Below are 24,283 nucleotides of genomic sequence, written 5' to 3'. Positions count from 1 at the left end.
GCTCGGTCCCGGTGGAGACGGGGGGGGGTGTCCCCGGGGATCCCGAGCCGGTGCGTGGGGGACCCCGGTCCCCCCTGGGTGCTCCGATCGGCTCTCGGTGGATCCCGACCGGATCCCGGTGGTCCCCGACCCGCTCCCGGTGGATCCCGATCGGATCCCGGTGGTCCCCGGACCCCCCGGGATGCCCCGACCCGTCCCCGGGGGATCCCGGACCCCCCCAGGATGCTCCCATCGGCTCCCGGTGGACCCCGACCCGCTCCCGAAGGATCCCGGTGGTCCCCGGACCCCCCGGGATGCCCCGACCCGGTCCCGGTGGACCCCCCCCCCGGTACCCCCCGACGGACCCCGACCCCGATACCCGGTGGTCCCCGGCCCCCCCCGGTTCGGTCCCCGGCGGGCCCCGGTTCGGTCCCCGGCGGGCCACGGACCCCCCCACGATGTCCCAACCCGGCTCCCGGTGGATCCCGACCCGCTCCCGGTGGATCCGGACCCGCTCCCCGACGGCCCCCGGACCCCCCCCGCTCCCCGGGCCACCCCCCCCGGGCCCCGACGCCCCCCTCCCGGTCCCTCCATCCGCGGTTCCCCGCCCCCGGCTGCTCCCCCCGGGCATCCCCCCCACCCCACGCGTGTCACCGCCGGCCACGACGGGAAGGAGCGATCCCCCCGGGGCCGCCCCGCACGGTTCGGGCTCCGGCTGGACGGGGCGGCCCCGGGACCGGGGGTCGCGGGGGTCCTGGGGGTCCCGGTGCCCCCCCCCCCCCCCCGCCGAGCACCGGCTCGTGATTGTCCAAACGCAATTCTTGTGTGGGCGGCCGAGAGTTGGGTGTGGACGTCGTGAGCCGGGGCTCCCACCGACACCGGGCACCGGGGGGGACCGGGCCGGGCTCCCGGGGGCACCGGGGGGGAGCGGGGAGGCAAAGCCGGGGCTCCCACCGACACTGGGGGCTGGGGGGGGCGGGCAGAGCCGGGGCTCCTGCGGGCACCGGGGGAACGGGGCCGGGGCTGCTACCGGCACCGGGCACGGGGGGGACCGGGGACACCGGGGGGGACCGGGGGCACCGGGGGGGACCAGGGGGGCAAAGCCGGGGCTCTACCGGCACCGGGGCGACCGGGGGGACCGGGCCGGGGCTCTACGGACGCCGGGGACCCCGGGGGGGGCCGGGCCGGGGCTCCCAGCGGCCCCGGGGGCAGCGGGACCCCGCGGGGGCACCCCGTGCCCCCCCCCCCCCGTGCCCGCGGCAGGTGGCGCTGAGGCCCCGCCCCCGGCCCCGCCCCCCCTCTGCCCCCGCCCCGCGGCTCCCCCATTGGCGGGGAGAGGAGCGTGGGAACGGGCGAGCGCGGTGGCGGGGAATCCTATTGGCTGTCAGGACCCGCGGGAGAAATCTCCCGGCTGTGATTGGCTGCGGGGGAAGGGGGTAGGTCGGCGCGCCCGCCGGAGAGGGAGGGCGGGTCCGCGCGGCGGGTGACGCCATCAGGCCGGGCCGGAAGTGACGCGCTCGGCAGGCGCCGCCCCCCTCGGCGAGCGGCAGGAAGGGGGGAGCCGCCGGCGGCTGCGGGAGAGGCCGGGCCCGGGGGGGGGTCGGCCGGTACCGGGGAGCCTCCGGTCGCCGCCGCCTCCCCGCAGAGCGCCCCGCCCGCCATGGCCGCCCCCGCCAACGCGCAGAGCGCCAGCAAAACCTGGGAGCTGAGCCTGTACGAGCTGCACCGCACCCCGCAGGTCCGGGGGGGACAGCGGCGGGGGACCCCCCCCTGGCGCGGGGGGACGGGGGCACAAGGGGGGCACCCCCCAAAATGGGGAGGGGGGGGCACCCCCGGGGGGGGGACGCGGGCTGGCAGCACCCCAAGATGGGGGGACGGCACCGCGGGGAGGGCGGGGGCAGGGGGACACCGACCTGGAGGAGGAGAGGGACAGAAGGGTGGCACCCCCCAAAATGGGGAGGGGGACACATCCCCGGGGGGGACATAAGGGCTGGCAGCTCCCCAAAATGGGGGGACGGCACCCCAGGGGAGGGGGGGGACAGGGGGACACCAACCTAGAGGAGGACAAGGACAGGGGGTACAAGGGTGGCACCCCCCAAAATGGGGAGGGGGACACATCCCCGGGGGGGACATAAGGGCTGGCAGCCCCCCAAAATGGGGGGGATGGCACCCCAGGGGAGGGGGGGACGGACAGGGAGACACCGACCTGGAGGACAGGGACAGGGGGACACAAAGGTGGCACCCCCGAAAATGGGGAGGGGGGACATCCCCGGGGGGGGGAACATAGGGCTGGCAGCCCCCCAAGATGGGGGGAGACAGGGGGATGCCCCACTGGAGCGGGGGGAAAGGGGGCAAAAGGGCTGGCACCCCCCAAAATGGGGGGACAGCACCCCAGGGGAGGGGGGGGACAGGGGGACACAAGGGTGGCACCCCCAAAATGGGGGGCATCCCCGGGGGGGGACAGCAGGGGACACCCCCCCTGGAGTGGGGGGGATGGGGGGCACAAGGGTGGCACCCCCCAAGATGGGGGGAGCACCCCAGGGGAGGGGGCATGAGGGGTGGAACCCCCCAGGTGAGGGGGAAGGGGGGACGCCCTGCCCCCACCCAGTTTTAGGGGCTGGGGACACCCTGGGGGAGGGGACACCTCGGGGGGGGACACCCTAAGGTGGGGGTGGGGGCCATGGGGCATGGCAGCCCTGGGGGAGGGGGGCCCCGTGTGTGGGGCCAGGGCGCTGTCACCCCAAAATCCTGGGGCTTGGCCTCGCGGGGGAGGGTGTCCTGTCACCCCCAGCAGCCGAGCAGGGTGTCCCCGCTCCTGGTGACGGCGCCCTGACCCCCCCGAGGGGCGCTGAGCCGCAATCAGGGTGCCCCAGGGCGGGGGACAGCGCCCCGTGCCCCCCAAGGGCTGTGACACGATGCGTGCGTCCCCCCCCGCCCCCCCCAGGAGGCCATCATGGACGGGACGGAGATCGCGGTGTCCCCGCGCAGCCTCCACAGCGAGCTGATGTGTCCCATCTGCCTGGACATGCTGAAGAACACCATGACCACCAAGGAGTGCCTGCACCGCTTCTGCTCCGACTGCATCGTCACCGCCCTGCGCAGCGGGTACGGCGGCGGCGGGTGCGGCGATGGCAGCGCCGCTGGGCTCCACGCCTCACCCGTTGTCCCTTTTCCCCTTTTCGCCAGCAACAAGGAGTGTCCTACGTGCCGGAAGAAGTTGGTTTCCAAACGATCCTTGCGACCGGATCCCAACTTCGACGCTTTGATCTCCAAGATCTACCCCAGCCGGGATGAGTACGAGGCGCACCAGGATCGCGTCCTGGCCAAGCTCAGCCGGCTCCACAACCAGCAGGCGCTCAGCAGCAGCATCGAGGAGGGGCTGAAGATGCAGGCGATGCACAGGTGGGAGCCCCGAAACCCCGCGCCCGGCGCGGGCGAGGGAGCCGGGAGGGGCGTCCCCCGCGACGTCCTCCTCTCTGCGTTGGAGAGGGGAGGATTTGATGGAGCTGGGACACGGGAATTGCGGGGATGGTGGTGTCCGGGGAGTTGTGGTCAATGGCTCCATGTCTGGGTGGAGACTGGTGACAAGTGGTGGCCCTTGGGTCCGTACTGGGACCAGTGCTGTTCTGTACGTTCATCAGTGACGTGTGCCACCATCGCCCCTTTGACGTGCTCCTCCACAACATCCTCCTCTCTCAACGGGATGGAGCTGATGGACCATTAGGCAGCTCAGAAATTGGTTCGATGGTGGCATCCAGAGAGTTGTGGTCAACGGCTCCACGTCCAGACGGAGCCCAGTGAGGAGTGGTGTCCTTCAGGGGTCCGTACTGGGACCAGTGCTGTTCCATACCTTCACCAGTGACACGTGCCACCATCATCCTTTTGACATGCTCCTCCACAACGTCCTTTTTTTCTCAATTGGATGGAGTTCATGGACCATTTGGTCGCTCAGAAATTGATTTGATGGTGGCATCCGGAGTTGGGGTCAATGGCTCCGTGTCCCTCAGGGGTCCGTACTGGGACCAGTGCTGTTCCATACCTTCACCAGTGCCAGGTGCCACCATCGTCCCTTTGATGTGCTCCTCCACAACGTCCTCCTCTCTCGGGTGGAGTTCATGGACCATTTGGTGGCTCAGAAATTGGTTCGATGGTGGCATCCAGAGAGTTGTGGCCAACGGCTCCGTGTCCAGATGGAGACTGGTGACAAGTGGTGTCCCTCAGGGGTCCATACTGGGACCAGTGCTGTTCCATACCTTCATCAACCACATAGGTGGTGGGGTCGAGGGCACCCTCAGCAAATTTGGAGATGACCCCGAGCTGAGTGGGGTGGTTGATACCCGAGAGGGAAGGGAACCGCCCAGAGGGACCTGGACAGGCTGGAGAGGTGGGCTCAGGTGAACCTCCTGAGGTTCAACCAGGCCAAGTGCAAGGTCCTGCGCCTGGGTCGGGGCAAGCATGGACACAGGCTGGGGGCTGGAGAGCGGAGAAGGACTCGGCGGGTGAAAAGCTGGCCGTGGGGCAGCCGTGCGCGCTCGCAGCCCGGCGAGCCGACCATCTCCTGGGCCGCATCAGAAGTGGCATGGCCAGCGGGTCGAGGGAGGTGCCGCTCCCCCTCTGCTCCACTCTGGTGAGACCCCCCCGGGGCACTGCGTCCGGGGTCCCCAGGACAAGGAGGACGCGGAGCTGTCGGAGCGGGTCCGGAGGAGGCCACGAAGATGATGCGAGGGCTGGGACACCCCCGCTGCAAGGACGGGCTGGGAGAGTTGGGCTCGGGCAGCCTGGGGAAGAGACGGCTCCAGGTGGACCTCACGGTGGCCCTTCAGTCCACGTGGGGACAGCGCTAGGATGAGGGGGAACAGTTTTAAGCTAAAAAAGGGTGGATTTAGGTTAGATGGAAGGGAGAAACGTCTTCCGCTGAGGGTGGTGAGGCGCTGGGCCTGGTTGCCCCATCCCTGGAACCGTCCAAGGTCAGGTTGGACGGGGCTCGTGGAGTCGGTGACCTTGGGACGTCCCTTCCCTCCCGAAGCGTTCCACGATTCTCCGAGGGGGTTGATCCCAGTTAACCGGCGGTGCCATCCCGCAGGGCTCAGCGAGTGCGGAAGCTGCACCAGGAATCGGATAACGCCACGTTCAGCGGCGGGGAGGACAACTGCGACAGCCGCTCCCACCTCAGCAACGCCTCGGCTCCCAGCCACCCCGAGGCCGGACCCAGCCGCAAACGTTCCCGAGCTTCCGACGATTCCGGGCCCGATCCTGATCCCGAAACCTCTCACGAAGGGGGAGGGCGGGGGAGCCCGGAGCCGGGCGCAGAGCCGGGCAGCAGCGAGATCGAGCTGGTTTTCCGTCCGCATCCACTTTTGGTGGAGAAGGTGGTGGAGAAGTACTCGCAGACGCGGTGAGGGCCCGGCACGCGCGGGGGCACCGGCATCCCCCCGCTCCCCGGGGGCGGCGGGAGGCCTTCCTCCCCCTGCTGCCAGCCTCAGGCCTTCCTCCTCTGTCTTCCCCTTCCTCCTCCTGTCCTCTTCCTCTTCCCCTTTTTCCTCCTTTTCCTCCTCTTCCTTTTTCTCTTCCTCCTGTCCTCTTCCTCTCTCCCCTCTTCCTCCCGTCCTCTTTCTCTTTTTTCTCCTCCTCTCTTCCTTCTTTCCCTCTTCTTCCCATTCTCTCCCTTGTTCCCCTCTCTTCCTCCTTTTTCTCGTTCTCTTTCTCCTCCCCTTCTTCCTCCTTCTCCCCAACCTCTTTTCCCTCTCTTCCTCCCATCCTCATTTCCCTCTCTTCCTCCCCTTTTCTCATCCTCTTTCTTGTCCCCCCCCTTTTTCCTCCTATCCTCTTCCTTGTTCCCTTCTCTTCCTCTTCTGTCCTCTTCCTCGTTCCCCTCTTCCTCCTTTTTCTCCTTCTCTCCCTCGTTCCCTTCTTCTTCCCATCCCCTTCCTCATTCCCCTCTCTTCCTCCTCTCGTCCTCCTTGTTTCCCTCTCTTCCTTGTCCTCATTTTCATTTCTTCCTCCTCCTCTTTCTCCATCCTTTTCCTCGTTCCCCTCTCTTCCTTTTTCTCCTCGTCTTCCTCCCATCCTCTTCCACATTCCCTTCTCCTTCCCATCCTCTTCCTCATTCCCCTCTCTTCTTCTTCCCATCCTTTTCCCCATTCCTCTCTCTTCCTCCCGTCCTCTTCCTCATTCCCCTCTCTTCTTCCTCCTGTTCTCCTCCTCGTTTCCCTCTCTTCCTCCTCCTTTTTCTCCTCCTTTCTCCATTCTCTTCTCTCTCCCCTCTCTTTTTCCTCCTTTTCTCTCCTCTTTCCTCCCCCCCACGCAGGTATGTGAAGACGACGGCCAACGCCACAGTCGACCACCTCTCCAAGTACCTGGCCCTGCGGATCGCGCTGGAGGAGGCCCCGGGGCCGGGCCCCGAGGCGGCGGGGCTGGAGGAGGTGAGCGAGAAGCAGTACACCATCTACATCACCACCGCCGGCGGAGCCTTCACGGTACGGGGGGCACCGGGGGGGCGCGGGGAGGGTTGGGGGGGGTGCGGGGGTGACCCCGAGTCTCTTTCTGCCCCCTCCCAGACCCTCAACGGGTCCCTGACGCTGGAGCTGGTGAACGAGAAGTACTGGAAGGTCAGCAAACCCCTGGAGCTCTACTACGCGCCCACCAAGGAGCAGAAGTAGGGGGGGTGAGACCCCCCGCACCCCCCCAGGACCCCCCCAGTGTCCTTGGGGTCCCCCAGGACCCCCCCCGAGGTCCTTGGGGCCCCCCAGACCCCCCCCGGGGTCCCCCTCTGTCCCCACGGACTGGTGTGGGGGGGGGTCCCGGGGGGTCCCTTGCTGGAGCGATGGCGGCAGTGGGGGGACACTGGGGGGGTTGCAGGGGGGTGCAAGGGTCCCCTGTCACCTGCTGGGGGAGGGGAAGTGGGGGGACAATCCCAGTGTCCCCCCAGGGAGGGATTGGGGGGGGGGTTCACGCCACAGCCCCCCATCACCTACTGGTGAAGTGGGGGGTGCCAGTCCCCTGCTCGGTGGGGGGGGCAGCAGTCCCAGTGCCCCCCCCGCCAAATCCCTGCAGCTCTGGGGGGGGTCCCTGAGCCCCAGCGGGGACCCCTGTCCCCCCCCTCACAGGTTTTATCGTCCCCCCCATGGGTGGCAGACGGCGTCACCGCAGCGGGAGGACAGGGGACCCCCCCAAACCCCCCCGGACCCCCCCCTCCCGCTGTCGGCAGCAGCAATAAAGCATCGCTCGGGGGTTCCGGCACCTCCTCTCCTTTATCCGTGCGGGGCGGGGAAGCGTCACCCTCGGGGGTGACAACCGGACAGACAGACAGCCGGGGGGAGCGGGACAGGTGGCCAAGGGCGCCCTAGAAGTTGGGTTTGTGCTTCTTGAGCTCCACCATCAGGTGGTGGATGTTGATGAGCTCGGCGCGGGCGGGCAGGGAGCGCAGCGGGGGCTGCGCCAGCACTTTGTGGAACCGGTGGTAATACTGGATCAGCTGCGTCAGGGCACCCTGGGGAGAGGCCGGGAGGGGGTCAGGGAGGGGCTGGCACCCCCCAAAATCCCCCAGGAACCCCCCCACCCCCCCGGAGAGCCCACCTGGATGATGCCGGTGCCGTTCTTGAAGTTGCTGAAGGAGCGCATGACGTCCTGGCTCAGCGACTCCACCGACGCCTTCCAGGTGCTGGAGAAGCCCCGAGCCAGTTGGGTGACGCGGGCTGTGACGGGGGGGGACACAGGCAAAGTGAGGACCCCCCCGGGGTGCTGGAGGAGCCGGGGGGGGTCCCCAAAATGCATCCCCAGGTCCTTACCCTCCTCCCCACGCAGCCGCTCCAGCTGCCCCTTCTCCAGCAGCGCCTCGGCCTCCTTGACGAAGGCGATCATCCCGCCAAAGGGCGGCGAGAGGATCTCCTCGATGAACTCCTGTGGGAGGGGACGGTCACACCCCCCCCCGCTAAAGGGGGGAGCCCCAAAAATCTGGGGGGAGCCCCAAAAATCTGGGGGGGCCTCACCTGGGTGCGGGCAGAAAGCAGCTGCTGGAAGCCCTCCACCTCCTTGCTCTCTTCCACCGCTCGCTCCTGCGGGTGCGATGAGGGGGTGGCATTTTAAGGTGTGTGTCCCCCCCTTAAATTTGGGGGTGCCCCCGGGGTTTGGGGGGGTCAGGGGCTCGTTACCATGAGGACGCCCAGCATCATGTCATAGTTGTTAATGAGGAAGATGAGCTGCTCCTTGCGGGAGGAGAACTCGGCCGCCACACGCAGCACGAAGTTCTCCACTTCCACCTGGGGACACGCACACACGTGTGGGGGTCCCCCCCAGCGCTCCTGGGTCCCCCCAAAAGTTTGCAGGGGGTCCCTGAGCTCCCCCTCCCCTCGATACCTGGAGCTGCCCCAGCAGTGCATGGGTCTTCTCGTTAGGGAAGGTCTGGTTGATGCTGACGATGGCAGAGGAGAACTCGGCGTAGCGGCGGGTGATCTGCGCGGTTTGGGGGTGCGGGGTGAGGATGGGGGGCACCCCAAAACCCCCCCATCACCCCAACCCCCCCCATCACCCCCAAACCCGTACGTAGTGGGGCCGGGTGTCGAGGAACCCCAGTTTCTGGGGGTCGGTGCTCTGGATGCTCTGGATGTTCAGCTCCAGGATGTGCTCGAAGCGAGGCCACAGGGTCTCCAGCAGCGTGTCCCAGTACCTGGGGGGGCAGGCACGGGGAGTTTTGGGGTTCCCGGGGGGCTCGGGGGGGTCCCCGGGGTTCCCCCCCGCCACTCACTTATCGACGGCGGGGATGTTGCGCTTGGCCATGATGGCTTTGAAGCGCAGGACGATGTGGATGCAGAGGAAGATGGCGATGCTGTCGTAGCAGTCGCAGACGTAAGCTTCCATGTGTTTCTGCAACGCCGGGGCAGGCGTCAGCGGCCTTGGGGGCTCCCCCCAAAATCCCGGGGCCGCCTCAAAATCCCGGGAGGCCCCCCCCCAGACGCACCAGGAACATGGTCAAGGTCTTGCCCATGACGGCGTTGAAGAGATCCTGGGCGCTGGGACCTGTCACCATGAAGAAGTCGCAGAGGAACAAGTACTCGCGGCAGCTGTTGTCCAGGAGAGCGTAGTGCTGGCTGCGGAACAGCGACTCGAAGGGGTACTACGGATGGACAGAGGGACGGACGGAGGTCAGGACGCCCCTCACCACCTTCCCCCCTCACCCTGAGCCCCCCGACTCACCCGCACGTCGCTCTTCTGCGCGGCGTGGGGCACGATGATGGGACCCTCCAGCTCGGCCGCCCCGATGACGCTGCCCCGGTTGCCCAGGGTGAAGACGGTGTTGCGGTTCTTCAGCGACGGTTTCGAGAAGAAGCGTGATGGGGACAGATGGACACGATAACGGGGGGGGGGGGTCAAGGCAATAACGGGGGGTCCCCAGCCCCCCCAAAGCCCCCCATCATCACGTCTGCCCCCCCCAACAACCCCAGGATATCTTTCTTGGCCGTGTCCTCCACGCCCATGAGATCGTCCTTCTCCGCCACCTCCTCGTACTGCGGGGACAAAACGGAGAGGGGCTCAGCGCCCCAAGCATGTCCCCCGGTGTCCCCCCATGTCCCCCAGCCCCCCAAAACCATCCCCCAGCCCCCCCCCCCCCCCCAAAACCCACCTGGATCTTCATGAGGCGGCTAGTGTAGGATTTGAAGTAGGAGAAATAAATCTTGCTCATGGTTTCCACATACTGCTCCCGCAGCTCCTGTGCCACCACCCGCTCGTTGCCTAGCAGGAACTGGTAAAAGAACCTGCCAGGGATGGGGGGAGAAGTTGGGGACCCCCCCCCTGCACCCCCTGTTTCCTCCCCCCATGTCCCATCCACCCCCACACCCCACCTGTACTTCAACAAAGCATTTTGGGGGATCTGGTAGTTGGTCATGGGTTTGCGGAAGGAGTAGATCTTCTGCAGGACGAACTCCCGGATCTTGGTGACGGCCTTGGGGGGACACAGGGATGGGTTGGGGGGTGCTGGGGGGTCCCCTGGGTGCTGGGGGTCCCCTGGGTGCTGGGTGGGGGGGTGCATCATCACCTTAATCTTGAGCTTCTCCAGGACGTGCTGGACGTCGGCGCAGGCCACGGTCTCCCTGAACGCCTGCTCCTTCACCGAGTTGATTTTCCCATTCAGCTCCTGCAGCTGCTCCAGGAATTCCGGCTCCGTCACTGGCGCCTCCAGGATGGTGCTAACAGGGCGGTGGGGAGGTGACGCGGGGATGCGGAGCTGGCACGTGACTCCCTCGTCCCCCCGCGTCCCACCTGATCATGACGGCCGGGACCACCAGCTCGTCCAGCAGCTGGCCCAGCTGCCGCCGCACGGCCCGGCGGTTCTTCAGCCGCAAGTTCATGGCCACCGACTGCTCCTGCAGCGTCCGGATCTCGGAGCTGATGCTGCTCAGGTCGCACTGGAAAGCGCCCAGCATCTGCTCCATGCGCTGCGGGGGGGGACACAGGGACAGCGAGGGGTCAGGGGACACCTTGGGGACACGGAGCAGGGACGCGGGGGACGGCCTGGCCCTCACCTCTAAGATGGCGTCGCAAGCGGTGATCTGGTTGTGCAGCGAGGCGATGTTCTCGCTCTCCTTGATGTCTGTGAGGGTAGGTAAGGGACATTGGGGACACGCGGGGGACACATTGGGGACACGCGGGGGACACGCTGGGGATGCCACCCCCCCCAAAAGAAGGATACAGTCGCGGATGGAGGCGCGCTCGACCTCCTGCAGCTCCAGCTCCACCTGCTTGGAGTACTGGCGCAGGTCCACACCCTGCGGGGACAGCCGCGTCACCGCGGGGGGGACACGGGGGACACGCGCCATGGGGCTGGGGACGCCGTGGGGCAGGGGGGACGCCCGCGGCAAGAGCCACCGACCGTCTTCAGGGCCTCCTGCACCAGCGCGTCCTCCAGGTTGGCCTGGATGTGAACTGGGGGGGGGACAGGGGCTGGATGTCACCGCTGTCCCCACAGCGTCCCCCCCCCAGCCTCCAAACCACTCCTGCACCCCCCCCCCCCGCCCCCCATGCTGGGTGTTACCTGTCCCCCCACAGCCCCCCCCCCCATCCCTGTCCCCCCCCAAACACCCCTGTGTGCCCCTCGACTGTCCCCTGTGCCCCCCAGGGCCCCCCAAAACAGCCCCCTGCCTGCCACGTCCCCCGTCCCCTGTGTCCCCCCCCACCATCACTGGTCCCCCATCTTGTCCCCCCCCCCCCCCCAACATCTGCTCCCGTGTCCCCTCCTTCCACCAAGAGTCTCTATCTCCCCCCCCCAAACGTTTCCCTGTCCCCCCCAGACACCCCCGGTCCCCTGTCCACCCCCCCTGTGTCTCCACATCCCCCTCTGTGTCCCCTCCCCATGTCCCCTCTCCAGTCCCTGTGTCCCCCCCCTGCGTCCTCCCCCCCCGGCCCCCCTGTCCCCCCCTCCAGACATCCCTGGGTCCCCCCCTGTCCCCGTCCCTGCGTCTCCCCCCGCTCCCCTGTCCCACACCGTGTCCCCACGTCCCCCTCTGTATCCCCTCCCTGTGTCCCCCCCGGTCCCCGTGTCCCCCCCGTGTCCCCACGTCCCCCTCTGTGTCCCCTCCTGGTCCTCGGTCCCCGTGTCCCCCCCCCGTGTCCGCTCCCTTCCCCGTGTCCCCCCCCAGTCCCCCCTCCCCGTGTCCCTCCCCCGATCCTCTGTCCCCCCCCCCCCGTGTCCCCTCCCCATGTCCCCTCCTCCAGACACCCCCGGGTCCCCCCCGGTCCCCTGTCCCCACATCCCCCCCGATCCTCTGTCCCCCCCCGTGTCCCCCCATCCCCCTCTGTGTCCCCTCCCTATGTCCCCTCCTCCAGACACCTCCATATCCTCCCCCAGTCCCCCGTGTCCCTGTGTCCCCCCCTCCAGACACCCCCGGGTCCCCCCCGGTCCCCTGTCCCCGTCCCCATCCCCGTGTCCCCCCACAGTCCCCCATCCCGTCCCCCCCGTGTCCCCCCCGGTCCCCACCGTCCACTTCATCCAGCACCAGGTCCTCCCCCCCGCCCAGGTCCAGCTCGGGGTCGGGGGGGCCGGGGCCCAGCTCCGCCTCCAGCTCCGCCTCCAGCGGCGGCTCCGGCGCCCGGACCTGCGGCAGAGGGGGCGGCTCAGCCCGGCCCGGTGCCCCCGGTGCCCCCCCCCCCGCTCCCCCCCGCTCCCCCCCCCTACCGCCGCCTCCGCCGCCGCCATGGCTGCCGCCCGCGGTCACGTGACGGCCTCTCCCCGCCCACCGCGCTGACGTTGCTTCCGCCCCCGCCGCTACTTCCGCCTTCTCTCTGGGCGCAGCCGGCGGGACGGGCGGGCTGCAGCCATGGTGGGTGCCGGCGCCATCGGTCGCCATCGGGGCCCGGGGAGGGCGCGGGGGCGGCGGCGGGGGAGCGGAGGGGTCGGGGGGGACGCGGGGGGCGCGGCGGGGGAGGGATTGGGGGCGGTGGCGGGAACGGATGGCGGCGGCGCGGGGCCGGACCCCCCCCCCCCCCCCTCCGGTGGCGGCCATGTTCCCCCGGGGGCCATCCCCGCCCCCCCCCCCCCCCGTGGCCGTGTGTCCCCCCGTGACCGTCCCCAGGCGCCGGTGGCTGTCCCCAACACCCGGTCCACCCTCCCCCCCCGTGACTGTGTGTCCCCCCGTGACCATCCCCAACCCCCGGTGTCCCCCCCCCGTGACCGTCCCAGGCGCCGGTGGCTGTCCCCAACCCCTGGTGTCCCCCCCCGTGACCCCCCCCACCTGTGGCCGTGTGTCCCCCCCGTAACTGTCCCCAACCCCCGGTGGCCCCCCGCCGTGACCGTTGGCCCCCCCCCATAACTGTCCCCAACCCCCATGTCTCCCCCCCCCCCATGACGGTCCCCAAGCACTGGTGAGTGTCCCAGCCCCCGGTGTGACCCCCCCCGTGGCCATGTCACCCCCCCCGTGACCGTGTGTCTGCCCCGTAACTGTCCCCAACCCCCGGTATCACCCCCCCGCCATGACCGTGACCCCCCCCCGTGACCATGTGTCCCCCCCCATAACTGTCCCCAACCCCCGGTATCACCCCCCCCACCCCCCCATGACCGTGGCTCCCCCCCCCGTGACCATGTGTCCCTCCCGTAACTGTCCCCAACCGCCGGTGTGTCCCCCCCGTGACCATGTCCCCCCCCGTAACTGTCCCCAACCCCCGGTGTCCATCCCCCCCCCAGCCCCCCCAGTCTCTCGTTATCCCCGAGAAGTTCCAGCACATTCTGCGCGTCCTCAACACCAACATCGACGGGCGCCGGAAAATTGCCTTCGCCATCACCGCCATCAAGGTGAGGGGACACCGGGGACACGGGGGGGGACACACGGGTGACGCCGGTGACATCACCCCCCCTTTTTTTGCCCTGCCCCCCAGGGCGTGGGGCGCCGCTACGCCCACGTGGTGCTGCGCAAGGCCGACATCGACCTCACCAAGCGAGCGGGCGAGCTGACCGAGGATGAGGTGAGCGGCTTCTGGGGGGACGCGGGGGCACCCCCGGGGACTGGGGGACATCTGGAAGGGGGGTGGGGACGTTTTTGGGGGGATGTCACCGCGCTGCGTCCCCCCCCAAGGTGGAGCGGGTCATCACCATCATGCAGAACCCCCGGCAGTACAAGATCCCCGACTGGTTCCTCAACCGGCAGAAGGACGTGAAGGACGGGAAGTACAGCCAGGTGAGGGGGGACGTCCCCAAAATGTCCCCAAATGTCCCCCTGTGTCCCTTGATGTCCCCTGACGTCTCCTGTCCCCGTAGGTGCTGGCCAACGGGCTGGACAATAAATTGCGCGAGGATTTGGAGCGGCTGAAGAAAATTCGGGCGCATCGAGGGCTGCGGCACTTCTGGGGGTGAGCCGGGGGGGGTGTTTGGGGACATCGGGGAGGGGGGTGGGGACATCGGGGGGGTGTTTGGGGACATCGGGGGGGAATTTGGGTATATTGGGGGGTTGTTTGGAGATGCCAGGGGGGTTTGGGGACACCGGAGGGGAATTTGGGGACATCAGTGGGGGGTTTGGGGACAACGGAAGGGGATGGGGACATGGGGGGAGGTGACATTTGGGGACGACGTCCCTGCTGCTGCTGTCCTGTCCCCGCTGAGGCTGCACGTGCCAGGGGCTGCGGTGCTTTTGGGGGTGACTGGGGTGGGATTTGGGGACATCAGGGGGGACATTTGGGGACACAGGGACATGGGGACAGGGTGTCCCCCCTTGGCTGCGCGTCTGAGGGGGCTGTGGCGCTTTTGGGGATGGGGAGGGGTCTTGGGGACAGTGGGGGAGGTGACGCAGGGGGACAGGGTCCCCAATGCTGCCATCGTGTCCCCCCTGTCCCCAAGGCTGCACGTGCCAGGGTCTGGGGGGGTTTGGGGACACCAGGGGGGGTTGGGGACATCAGAGAGGGCGTTGGGGACACGGGGGGAGGTGACGTTTGGGGACGACGTCCCCGATGCCGCTGTCCTGTCCCCGCTGATGCTGCGCGTGCCGGGGGCTGCAGCGCTTGTGGGGACACCGGGGGGGGGGGGGTTTGGGGACACTGGCGGGGGGGCTTGGGGACACCGGGGGGGTCGCTGACGCCGCTTGTGCCCCGCAGGCTGCGCGTGCGAGGCCAGCACACCAAGACGACGGGCCGGCGCGGGCGCACCGTTGGCGTCTCCAAGAAGAAGTGAGGGGGGGAGGGGAATAAAAGTGACGCTGGAGGTGACGGAGGTGTCCCCGTGTGTGCGGGGGGCAGGGGGCTTCGCACGGGGGCTTGCACGAGGAGGGGGGCGGGGGAGGATGGAGCCTCGCGTGAGGCACTGCCAAAGGACGAGGCCTCACAGGAAGATGGGGCCTCACACGAGGGTGAGGCCTTGCACAAGGACAAGGCTTTGCACGAGGATGAGGCCTCACACAAGGACGGGGCTGGGGAGGCGGGCAGGGCTTTGCACGAGGATGGAGTTTTGCACAAGGATGGGGCCTCACACGAGGACGGGGCTTTGCACAAGGATGGCATCTCAGCGAGACAGGGCATTAACAATGGGACCTCACACGAAGATGGGGTCTTGCACAAGGAGGGGGCCTCACACAAGGACAGGGCCTTGCACAAGAGTGAGGCCTTGCACAAGGATGGGGCTGGGGAGGCAGGCGGGGCCTTGCACGAGGATGAGGTCTGACACAAGGACAGGGCCTCATGCAAGGACAGGGTTTTGCATGAGAATGGGGCTTTGCACAAGGATGGGGCTTTTCACAAGGGTAAAGCTTTGCACAAGGATGGAGTTGGGGAGGTGGGCAGCCTTGCACGAGGATGGGGCCTTGCACGAGGATGGGGCCTTGCACAAGGGCGGAGCCTTGGAGGCAGCCAGGGCTTTGCATGAAGATGGGGCCACAGAGGTGGATGGAGCCTTGCACGAGGATGGAGCTGCAAGCAGATGGGCCCTTGTATGAGGACAGGGCTTTGCACGAGGATGAGGCCTAATACAAGGACGGGGCCTCACATGAGGATGGGCCCTTGTACTATGATGAGGCCTTGCACGAGGATGGGGCCACAGGTGGATGGAGCCTTGCACGAGGATGGAGCTTCAGAAGTGGACAGGGTCTTGCACAAGGACAGGGCCTTGCACGAGGATGGAGCCACAGGCAGATGGGCCCTCGTACGAGGACAGGGCTTTGCACAACAATAGGGCCATGGAGGAGGATGAAGCCTTGCACGACGATGGAGTCTGAGAGGCAGACAGGGCCTTGCACGGGAATGAGTTCACACGAGGGTGGGGCCTTGCACAAGCGCCGTGCAAGGGGCGGGCGGGGCTCTGGGGGAGGGCTGGGCGGGGTTGGGGACAGCGGTGTGCAAGCCCCGCCCCCCTCGTGCCCCCAGTGTGCAAGCCCCGCCCAGCCGCCGCCACCCTCGGCTGCCCTCAACAAACATGGCAGCGCCCACCGCCCTCAACCAACATGGCGGCGGCGCTTTGCCCAGCGACTCTCCTGCCCGCCACCAACATGGCGGCGCCGGCTTCGCCCTTCCGGCGCGCCGCTGCGCTCTGACTGGCCACATTGTTGCCCTACCCTCTTTCTGATTGGCCGCGGCGCCGGAAGGGGCGGGCCGGCATCGCATGTGGCAGGCAGATGGCGGCGGCGGTGGCGGCGGCAGCGAGCGGCGGGCGCTCCCGCACCGTCCCCCGGCGGCACCGGGCCGGGCCGGGCCCCGCCGGCCATGGCGGGGAGCGGGGGAAGGGCGGCGGCGTGTCCGGGGTAGGGCGGGGGGCGCGGGTACCGGGGCGGGGGGATCCCGGTGGGGTCCCGGTGCGGTCCCGGTGGGGTCCCGGTGCGGTCCCGGTGTGGTCCCGGTGCGGTCCCGGTGCCAGCCCCGTCTGTCTGCAGAGGAAGGATCCGTTCCCCGGGCCCGCCCCGCTGCCCCGGCCCAGGGTGAAGCGGTTCCTGCGGGAGACGAAGGAGAAGGCGGTGAGAGGGGGCGGGGGGGAGCGGAGCCCCGGGGGAGGGGGTATCGGGGGGCCGTCGGGGGGTCTGGGGGGGGCAGGGGGAGGGGATTGGGGGTCCCCGGGGGAGCGGGGGGGTTTAAGGGGGGGGGACGGGACATTGGGGGGCCCTCGGGGGGAGCCGGGGGGGGCAGGGGGATTTGGGGCAGTCGCAGGGGGTCTGGGGGGGGGGGGGGGATTGAGGGGCCCCCGGGGGAGCGGGGGGGGTTTAAGGGGGGGCTGGGGGTCGAGAGAGGACTTGGGGGGGGCCTGGGGGTGGAGGGGATTGGGGGGCGCCTTGGTGGGGGTCCTGGGGGGGTCGCAGGGGTTTGGGGGGGCCGGAGGGTTTAGGGGGGCAGGGGGTTCTGGGGGGGTCACGGGGGGAGTGGGGGGGATCTAGAGAGGACTTTAGGGGCTATTGGGGGGCCCATCGGTGGGGGTCCTGGGATGAGGGGGGTCTGGGGGCATTTGGGGGTGTTGCAGGGGGTTTGGGGGGGCAGGAGGGGTTGGGGGGGCACGGTGGGAGGGGATCGGGGGCCCTTGCTGGGGGTCTTGGGAGGAGGGGGGGAGCAGAAGGGTCTGGGGGGGCCGAGGGGGGAGGGACTGGGGTCCCCCAGGAAGGGAGCAGCTGGGGGGGGCCGCAGGGATCAGGGTGGGGGGAGGTTTTGGGGGCCCCCGGGGTGGATATGGGGGCTCCGCCCAGCTCACCCCCCCCCCCGCCGTGCCCCCCAGCCCCGGGCCAAGGGCCAGCGCCTGCGGTGGCACCTGAAGCTGTCAGGGCAGCGGGAGGAGGCGGCGGCCACCCAGGCGGCTCGGCTGGACCTGCTGCTCCCCGAGGAGCCGGGGTGAGTCCCCGCGACCCCCCGTGTGCCCCCTAACCCCCCGTGTCCTCCCAAACCCCCTGTGACCCCCTACGACTCCCCATGTCCCCCTCAAAGCCCCTGCAACTCACCTGTGTCCCCCCCAAACGCCCCCACAACCCCCGTGTCCCCCCCAACCCCCTCCAACCCCCTGTGTCCCCCCTAAACTTCCTGCAACTCCCCTGTGCCCCCATGTCCCCCCCAAATGCCCCCACAACCCCCCATGTCCCCCCCGACCCCCCTGCGACCCTCCGTGTCCCCCCAAACCCCCTGTGACCCCCCATGACCCCCCGTGTGTCCCCCAAACCCCCTGTGACCCCTGTGTCCCCCCCAAACGCCCCCACAACCCCCCATGTTCCCCCCAGCCCCCCCGTGTGTCCCCCGTGTGTCCCCCAAACCCCCCTGTGACCCCCCACAACTCCCCCAAACCCCCCTGCGACCCCCCCACGTCCCCCCCAAACCCCCTACGACCACCTGTGACCCCCCCGTGTCCCCCCCAAACCCCTCCTCGATGCCCCCCAGGTTCCTGGAGGCCGACCCCGGCGAGGACACCTGCACCATCACTCAGGGCGACATCGCCGCGGCCGTGGACATCGCCAGCGCTGCCAAGGTGGGGTGGGGGCGTGAAGGGGGGCGCGCGCGGGGGGCGGGGACGGTTTGGGGACACGCACAGACGGGTTTGGGGGGGTCTCACCCACTCCCCCCCCTTTTTTTCCCTCTCCTGTAGCACTTTGAGCTGAGGCTGGAGCAGTTCGGGCCGTACCGGCTGGATTACAGCCGCAACGGGCGGTGAGTGGGGCCGGGCTGGGGGCCGTGTCCCCCTTTGTCACCCCCCCTGTCGTCCCCCCCGTCACCCCCTGTCCCCCCCGTCCCGCAGGCACCTGCTGCTGGGGGGCCAGCGGGGCCACGTGGCCGCCATGGACTGGCAGACGAAGGCGCTGATGTGCGAGATCAACGTGATGGAGACGGTGACGGACGTGGCGTGAGTGCGCGTGGGCGGGGGCGCCATGCACGCGTGTGCAAAGCGTGTGCGGAGCCAGGGGGGTAGCCCCTGTGCGGAGCCAAGGGCACACGTGTGCGAGGCCACACGTGTGGAGCCAGAGGCAGGCGTGTGAAGCCATGGTGCGTCCCGCGTGTTGCACCATGAGCGTGCAGGGCTGGGGACACGCGTGTGCGAGGCCACGGTGTATCACATGTGATGCTACGTGAGCATGCAGGGCTAGGGACGCGTGTGTGCTAATCCTCGTGTAGAGCCAAGGTTTGCACATGCGTATTTGCACGTACGTTGCCCATGTTACGTGCACAGCCAGTCACACGCATGTAAACGCAGTGCATGTTCTATGTGCTATGGACACGCATGCAAACCCCCATGTACCATGCGCACGCGTGGAAGCATCCACGTGCAGAGCCAGGGACACGTGTGCAAGCCTGCATGCGCCATACTGCACACATGTGTGCAAACCTCTCTGTGTGCAGCCAGGGACACGCGTGCAAGCTCCTGCATGCCGTGCGCATGTGTGCAGACACCCCCCACGCAGCATCAGGACATGTATGCAAACCCATTGCATGTGCCCCGGGCCATGCACACACGTGCAAACCCTCCCACGCAGAGTCAGGGACGTGCGTGCACACCCCTGCGTGCTGCACTGAGCATATGTGTGCAAACTCCCCCATGCAGTACCAGGACACGCGTGCAAACCCATCGCATGTCCCCTGGGCCATGCACACGCATGCAACCCCCCCCCCCCACGCAGAGCCAGGGACGTGCATGCAAACCCCCACATGCCATGCACCCGTGCGCAAGCCCCCTCGTGCAAAGCCAGGGTCACGTGTGCAAACCCCTGCATGCTGCACTGAGCGCATACGTGCAAACACCTGTGTGCTGCACCAGGCACACGCGTGCAAACCCCCGCATGTCGTGTTGTGCATCCACGTGCAAACCCCCGCGTGCAGAGCCAAGGTCACGCGTGCAACCCCCCACATGCAGCACCAGGACGTGTGCGCAAACCCCTCGCGTGTCCCCCAGGCCGCGCACACGCGTGCAAACCCCCCTGCACAGAGCCAGGGACGTGTGTGCAAACCCCCGTGTGCCGTGTTGTACGCCCGTGTGCTGCACCAGGCACACGTGTGCAAACCCCCGCATGCCGTGCTGTGCACCCACGTGCAAACCCGCGCGTGCAGAGCCAGGGACATGCGCGGAAACCCCACGTGTGTTCGGGGCCATGCATGCAAACCCCTGGCGTGTCCCCGCTCCGTGCCACCGTCCTGTGTCCCCGTGTCACTGTGTCCCCATCCTGTGTCACCGCCCCATGTCCCTGCGTCCCCGTGTCCGTGTCCCATGCTACGTCCCCGTGCCACCGCCCCATGTCCCTGCCCCGTGCCACCGTCCTGCATCCCCGTGTCACTTTGTACCCATCCTGTGCTACCACCCTGTGTCCCTGCGTCCCCATGTCCCTGTCCCATGCCACATCCCCATGTCCCCGTCCCATGCCACCACCCCGCATCCTGTGTGTCCGTGTGCCTGTCCCATGCCACCGCCCTGCGTCCCTGTCCTGTGGCATTGCCACGTGTCCCCACGTCCCCGTCCTGTGCCACTGCCCCGTGTCCCTGCATCCCCGTGTCCCCGTCCCGTGCCACCGCCCCGTGCCACCGCCCTGTGTCCGTGTCCCGTGCCACCTCCCTGCATCCCCGTGTCCCCGTCCTGTGCCACCACCCCGCGTCCCTGTGTCCCCGTGTCCCTGCATCCCCGTGTCCCCGTCCTGTGGCATCACCGTGCGTCCCTGCATCCCCGTCCTGTGCCACTGCCCTGTGTCCCTGCGTCCCCGTGTCCCTGTCCCATGCCACCGCCCTGCGTCCCCATCCTGTGGCATCGCTGCGTGTCCCTGCGTCCCCATCTTGTGGCATTGCCGCGTGTCCCCGCATCCCCGTCCTGTGCCACCGCCCCACGTCCCTGTCCTGTGGCATCGCCCTGCGTCCCCATGTCCCCATTCTGTGCCACCCGCCACATGTCCCCATGTCCCCGCCCCATGTCCCTGCATCCCCGTGTCCCCATCCCGTGGCATCACTGTGTGTCCCTGTGTCCCTATCCTGTGCCACTGCCGCGTGTCCCTGCGTCCCCGTCCCGTGCCACCACCCCACATCCCCGTGTCCCCGTCCCATGGCATCACTGTGTGTCCCTGCATCCCCGTGTCCCCGTCCCGTGCCACCGCCCCATGTCCCTGCATCCCCATGTCCCCGCATCCCCATGTCCCCATCCCATGGCATCACTCTGTGTCCCTGTGTCTCCACCCTGTGCCAGTGCCGCGTGTCCCTGTGTCCTTGTCCCGTGGCATCACTGTGTGTTCCTGTGTCCCCGTCCTGTGCCACTGCCACGTGTCCCTGCGTCCCCGTGTCCCTGTCCCGTGCCACCACCCCACATCCCCGTGTCCCCGTCCCATGCCACCACCATGTGTCCCTGTGTCCTTGTCCCATGGCATCGCCGTGTGTCCCTGCATCCCCGTGTCCCCGTCCCGTGCCGTCACCCCACATCCCTGCGTCCCCGTGTCCCCGTCCTGTGCCACTGCCCCGCGTCCCTGCGTCCCCGTCCCATGGCATCGCTGTGTCCCCGCAGGTGGCTGCACACGGAGACGCTGCTGGCGGTGGCCCAGCGCCGGTGGCTCCACGTCTACGACAACCAAGGGCTGGAGCTCAACTGCCTCAAGAGCTTCCCGGGCGTCCTGCGCCTGCAGTTCCTGCCCTACCACTTCCTCCTGGCCACCGCGGTGGGTGCCCGCCACACGCCAAGGTTTCGGGGGGTTCTTAGGGGTGCACGTTCCCCTTTTTTTAATATTTTTTCCCCCCCTTTGGCAGAACGAGACGGGTTTCCTGCAGTACCTGGACATCTCGGTGGGGAAGGAGGTGGCCACGCTCTGCACCCGGGGCGGGCGCTTGGCCGTCATGGCGCAGAATCCGGCCAACGCCATCATCCACCTGGGCCACAGCAACGGTGAGACCCCCCCCACCCCAAAAAAACCCCAAAAAACAAATAAAGGGGGGGCACCCCGCGGCTCTTGACCCCGTCCAACATCGCGTCCTTGTCCCCAGGGACGGTGACGCTGTGGAGCCCCACGGTGTCGGAGCCGCTGGTGCGGATGCTGTGCCACCGCGGAGCCCTGCGGGCGCTCGCCGTCGATCCCACCGGCACGTGAGCGCGGGGGGACGCTTTTCGCGGGGAGGGGGGGTCCCCGCGGGCGGCGGGGCGGGCGTCACCTCCCCACGTCACGCGCGTCCCCATCCCAGGTACATGGCGTCGGCGGGGCTGGACCGCAAGCTGCGGGTGTTCGACCTGCGGACGTATGGGGTGCTGCAGGAGCTGGTGCTGCCGCTGGGCGCCGGGCAGCTCGCCTTCAGCCAGCGCGGGGTGCTGGCAGCCGCCTGCGGCGACCTGGTGCAGGTAGGACCCCCCCACTGCAACCCCCCAGCTCCTGCGTCCCCCCCCGCGCCCCCCCTAACGTGTCCCCATCCCCAAAGGTCTACAAGGGGGTGGGGAAGGAGCTGCCCCCCCAGCCGTACCTCTGCCACCGCCCGCCCCGGCCGCCCCACGGCCTGCGCTTCTGCCCCTTCGAGGACGTCCTGGGCGCCGGGCACGACCACGGCTTCACCAGCATCCTGGTGCCAGGTAGGGCGACCCCCGCCCAAGGGTGCTGCGGGGGGGCCTGACCCCCCCGCCCACCCGCCACCCCCCCCGCGTAGGTGCCGGCGAGGCCAATTTCGACGCCTTGGAGAACAACCCCTATCGCAGCCGGCGGCAGCGGCAGGAGTGGGAGGTGAAGGCGCTGCTGGAGAAGGTAACTTGGGGGGGGTGAGAGGATGGGGGGCCCCCAAAAATGCTGGGGTGGGCCCAGACTGCTGGTGGCCCCCCAGAATTGCGGCTGAGCCTCCAAAACTGTGGCTGATCCCCCAAAAGTGCAGCTGGTCTTCTAAAAAGTGCTCCTGACCCCCCCCAAACTGCTGGGGGGCCCCCAAATCGGCTGCTGACCCCCCCAAACTGCTGCTGATCCCCCCCAAACTGCTGCTGATCCCCCCCAAGCCACTGCTGACCCCCCCAAACCACTGCTGACCCCCCCCTAAGTGCTGTTGACTCCCCCTAAAACTGCTGCAGACCCCCCCAAATTGCTGTGAGGGCCCCAGGTCTGCTACTACCCCCCCCCAAACTGCTGGGGGGCCCCAAATCTGCTGCTGTCCCCCCTAAACTGCTGCTGATTCCCCCAAAAGTGCAGTTGATCCCCCAAATCTGCTGCTGACCCCCTCCAAAACACTGCTGAGCCCCCCCAAACCACTGCTGACCCCCCCCCGAACGGCTTCAAACCCTTCTCCAACCCACTGCTGACCCCCCCCAAAACTGCTGGGGGTCCCCAAAAGCGCTGCTGACCCCCCTTTGTCCCCCCAGATCCCGGCGGAGCTGATCACGCTGGATCCGGCCCGGCTGGGGCGTGTGGACACGGCCAGCCTGCAGCAGAAGCGGGAGGAGCGGATCCAGCGCCTGGTACCGTGGCGGGGGGGGACCCCGGCAGTGGGATTTTGGGGTACAGCCCCCCCGTAACGCCGCTGAACCCCCCCCTCCCACCTTCCCAGGGCTTCGACCCCCAGGCCAAGGCCAAGTTCAAGCCGCGGCGGCGAACCAAGGGCAGCAGCGTCCTGCACCGCAAGCGGCAGGTGGCCCACGAGGAGCAGCGGGTACGTCTGGGGACCCCCCTGAACCTCCAGATAATTTGGGGGGGGGCCCCACCTCAATTTATGCCCCCCCCCAGGCTGTCATCCGGCAGAGCGTGCAGCAGCGGGAGCAGGAGAGGAAGGCGAAGAGGAAGGAGGAGAGGAAGGAGCAGAGGAAGGCGGGGGCCCCCCCCCCAAAACGCAGCGCCCTCGACCGCTTCAAGAAATGATTTGGGGGCGGGGGGATCCCCTGTGGGGGTCCCCAATGCCCCCCCCCCCTTTATTAAAGCCGCTCTGCACCCAGCCCCCGCTGTCCCCGTGTCCGTCCCCCCCCTGAGCCAAGGCCACCGCCGGTGTCACCAGCCCCGCGGCGTTTATTGCGCGGTGGCAGCGGGGACGTGCGACGGCCCAGTCCCCGTGCGATGGCCCGGTTCCCGTGTGGTGGCCCAGTCCCCGTTGCATCGGGGCCACCGCAGCCGGGCGCTGCTGGAGCTCCTCGAGCGCGTGCAGCGGCCTCGTCCCCGCTGCACCGGGGCTGCTCCTTCCGGACGCTGCATCCCGGGCCTGCTGCAGCTCCTCGAGCACGTGCAGCACCACGCGGCGTCCTCGTCCCTGTTGCGCTGGGGCTGCTCCTTCCAGACGCCGCATCCTCAAACATGTGCAGTGCCGTGCAACGTCCTTTTCCTTGCTGCAACGCAGCTGCTCCTTTGAGACAATGCAACGCTGCATCCCGGCGCTGCTGCAGCTCCTCGAACACGTGCACCACCACGCAACGTCCTTGTCCCCGCTGCACCGGGGCTGCTCCTTCCAGCCGGTGCAACGCTGCATCCCAGGGCTGCTGGATCCTCTTGCACACGTGCAGCACCGCACAGCCTCCTCCTCCCCGTTGCACGAGGGCCAGTCCTTCAGCACGCTGCAGCGCTGTGTCCTGTTGCTGCTGGAACCCCTCGCGCACGTGCAGCACCCTGCAACGTCCTTGTCCCCGCTGCACTGGGGCTGCTCCTTCCAGACGCTGCATCCCAGGGCTGCTGCAGCTCCTCGAGCACGTGCAGCGCCGTGCAATGTCCTCTTCCTTGCTGCAATGGAGCTGCTGCTGCTTCCAGGCAGTGCAATGCTGCATCCCATGGCTGCTGCAGCTCCTTGAACACGTGCAGCGCCATGCAGCATCCTCATCCCTGTTGCACTGGGGCTGCTCCTTCCAGATGTTGCATCCCAGGGCTGCTGCAGCTCCTCGAGCACGTGCAGTGCTGTGCAATGTCCTTGTCCCCACTGCAACAAGGCCGGTCTTTCAGCACGCTGCAGCGCTGCATCCCATGGCTGC

The 24,283-nt window shown here is 68.5% G+C and overlaps 4 protein-coding genes across 4 annotated transcripts; 3 read left to right on the top strand and 1 right to left on the bottom strand.

Moving 5' to 3' along the window:
- The first annotated feature begins 1,639 nt into the window (after positions 1-1,639).
- Positions 1,640-6,672, top strand: RING1 (ring finger protein 1). The gene is made up of 6 exons (XM_075725357.1): positions 1,640-1,717; positions 2,924-3,084; positions 3,166-3,381; positions 5,063-5,374; positions 6,287-6,455; positions 6,537-6,672. The coding sequence occupies exons 1-6, from the start codon at positions 1,640-1,642 to the stop codon at positions 6,636-6,638; spliced, it is 1,038 nt and encodes a 345-aa protein (XP_075581472.1). The 3' UTR covers positions 6,639-6,672.
- Positions 6,673-7,321: 649 nt separating this feature from the next.
- VPS52 (VPS52 subunit of GARP complex) lies at positions 7,322-10,742 on the bottom strand. Its single transcript, XM_075725353.1, has 17 exons — positions 10,667-10,742; positions 10,500-10,567; positions 10,237-10,412; positions 10,013-10,163; positions 9,819-9,919; positions 9,599-9,731; positions 9,425-9,482; positions 9,172-9,305; positions 8,936-9,091; positions 8,723-8,841; positions 8,521-8,644; positions 8,335-8,430; positions 8,130-8,237; positions 7,968-8,033; positions 7,767-7,878; positions 7,555-7,673; positions 7,322-7,468 (listed from the first exon to the last, which is right to left on the bottom strand). Exons 3-17 carry the CDS (start codon positions 10,407-10,409, stop codon positions 7,322-7,324), a joined length of 1,797 nt encoding a protein of 598 aa, XP_075581468.1. The 5' UTR covers positions 10,410-10,412; positions 10,500-10,567; positions 10,667-10,742.
- A 1,510-nt stretch (positions 10,743-12,252) lies between these two features.
- Positions 12,253-14,664, top strand: RPS18 (ribosomal protein S18). The gene is made up of 6 exons (XM_075725355.1): positions 12,253-12,293; positions 13,163-13,261; positions 13,345-13,431; positions 13,542-13,643; positions 13,724-13,815; positions 14,554-14,664. Exons 1-6 carry the CDS (start codon positions 12,291-12,293, stop codon positions 14,627-14,629), a joined length of 459 nt encoding a protein of 152 aa, XP_075581470.1. The 5' UTR covers positions 12,253-12,290; the 3' UTR covers positions 14,630-14,664.
- Positions 14,665-15,566: 902 nt separating this feature from the next.
- On the top strand, positions 15,567-23,192 carry WDR46 (WD repeat domain 46). The gene is made up of 16 exons (XM_075725309.1): positions 15,567-15,659; positions 16,032-16,187; positions 16,317-16,397; positions 17,144-17,256; positions 17,794-17,881; positions 17,999-18,060; positions 18,149-18,253; positions 20,882-21,032; positions 21,121-21,256; positions 21,355-21,454; positions 21,550-21,703; positions 21,781-21,928; positions 22,003-22,097; positions 22,700-22,795; positions 22,885-22,986; positions 23,061-23,192. Exons 1-16 carry the CDS (start codon positions 15,567-15,569, stop codon positions 23,190-23,192), a joined length of 1,812 nt encoding a protein of 603 aa, XP_075581424.1.
- Positions 23,193-24,283: the final 1,091 nt, after the last annotated feature.

The sequence above is a fragment of the Pelecanus crispus genome, chromosome 29 (genome assembly GCF_030463565.1).
Source record: "Pelecanus crispus isolate bPelCri1 chromosome 29, bPelCri1.pri, whole genome shotgun sequence".
In the NCBI taxonomy this organism is placed as follows: domain Eukaryota; kingdom Metazoa; phylum Chordata; class Aves; order Pelecaniformes; family Pelecanidae; genus Pelecanus; species Pelecanus crispus.
Note: the sequence above shows the minus strand (reverse complement) of the source record. Positions and strands in the feature narration are given on the sequence as shown.

What these genes read in the sequence shown, in the direction of transcription:
- RING1 (XM_075725357.1), top strand. Translation starts at nt 1,640, where the DNA reads ATGGCCGCCCCCGCCAACGCGCAGAGCGCCAGCAAAACCTGGGAGCTG. An exon ending in AAGATGCAGGCGATGCACAG is followed by an intron (nt 3,382 to 5,062) that starts GTGGGAGCCCCG and finishes GCCATCCCGCAG; the next exon opens with GGCTCAGCGAGTGCGGAAGC. An exon ending in CCGCCGGCGGAGCCTTCACG is followed by an intron (nt 6,456 to 6,536) that starts GTACGGGGGGCA and finishes GCCCCCTCCCAG; the next exon opens with ACCCTCAACGGGTCCCTGAC.
- RPS18 (XM_075725355.1), top strand. An exon ending in AGGACGGGAAGTACAGCCAG is followed by an intron (nt 13,644 to 13,723) that starts GTGAGGGGGGAC and finishes CTGTCCCCGTAG; the next exon opens with GTGCTGGCCAACGGGCTGGA. An exon ending in GGGCTGCGGCACTTCTGGGG is followed by an intron (nt 13,816 to 14,553) that starts GTGAGCCGGGGG and finishes TGTGCCCCGCAG; the next exon opens with GCTGCGCGTGCGAGGCCAGC.
- WDR46 (XM_075725309.1), top strand. Translation starts at nt 15,567, where the DNA reads ATGGAGCCACAGGCAGATGGGCCCTCGTACGAGGACAGGGCTTTGCAC. An exon ending in GGGAGACGAAGGAGAAGGCG is followed by an intron (nt 16,398 to 17,143) that starts GTGAGAGGGGGC and finishes CGTGCCCCCCAG; the next exon opens with CCCCGGGCCAAGGGCCAGCG. An exon ending in CTGCTCCCCGAGGAGCCGGG is followed by an intron (nt 17,257 to 17,793) that starts GTGAGTCCCCGC and finishes GATGCCCCCCAG; the next exon opens with GTTCCTGGAGGCCGACCCCG.
- VPS52 (XM_075725353.1), bottom strand. Translation starts at nt 10,409, where the DNA reads ATGGAGCAGATGCTGGGCGCTTTCCAGTGCGACCTGAGCAGCATCAGC. An exon ending in GTCCCGGCCGTCATGATCAG is followed by an intron (nt 10,164 to 10,236) that starts GTGGGACGCGGG and finishes CCGCCCTGTTAG; the next exon opens with CACCATCCTGGAGGCGCCAG. An exon ending in ACGGCACCGGCATCATCCAG is followed by an intron (nt 7,469 to 7,554) that starts GTGGGCTCTCCG and finishes GCCTCTCCCCAG; the next exon opens with GGTGCCCTGACGCAGCTGAT.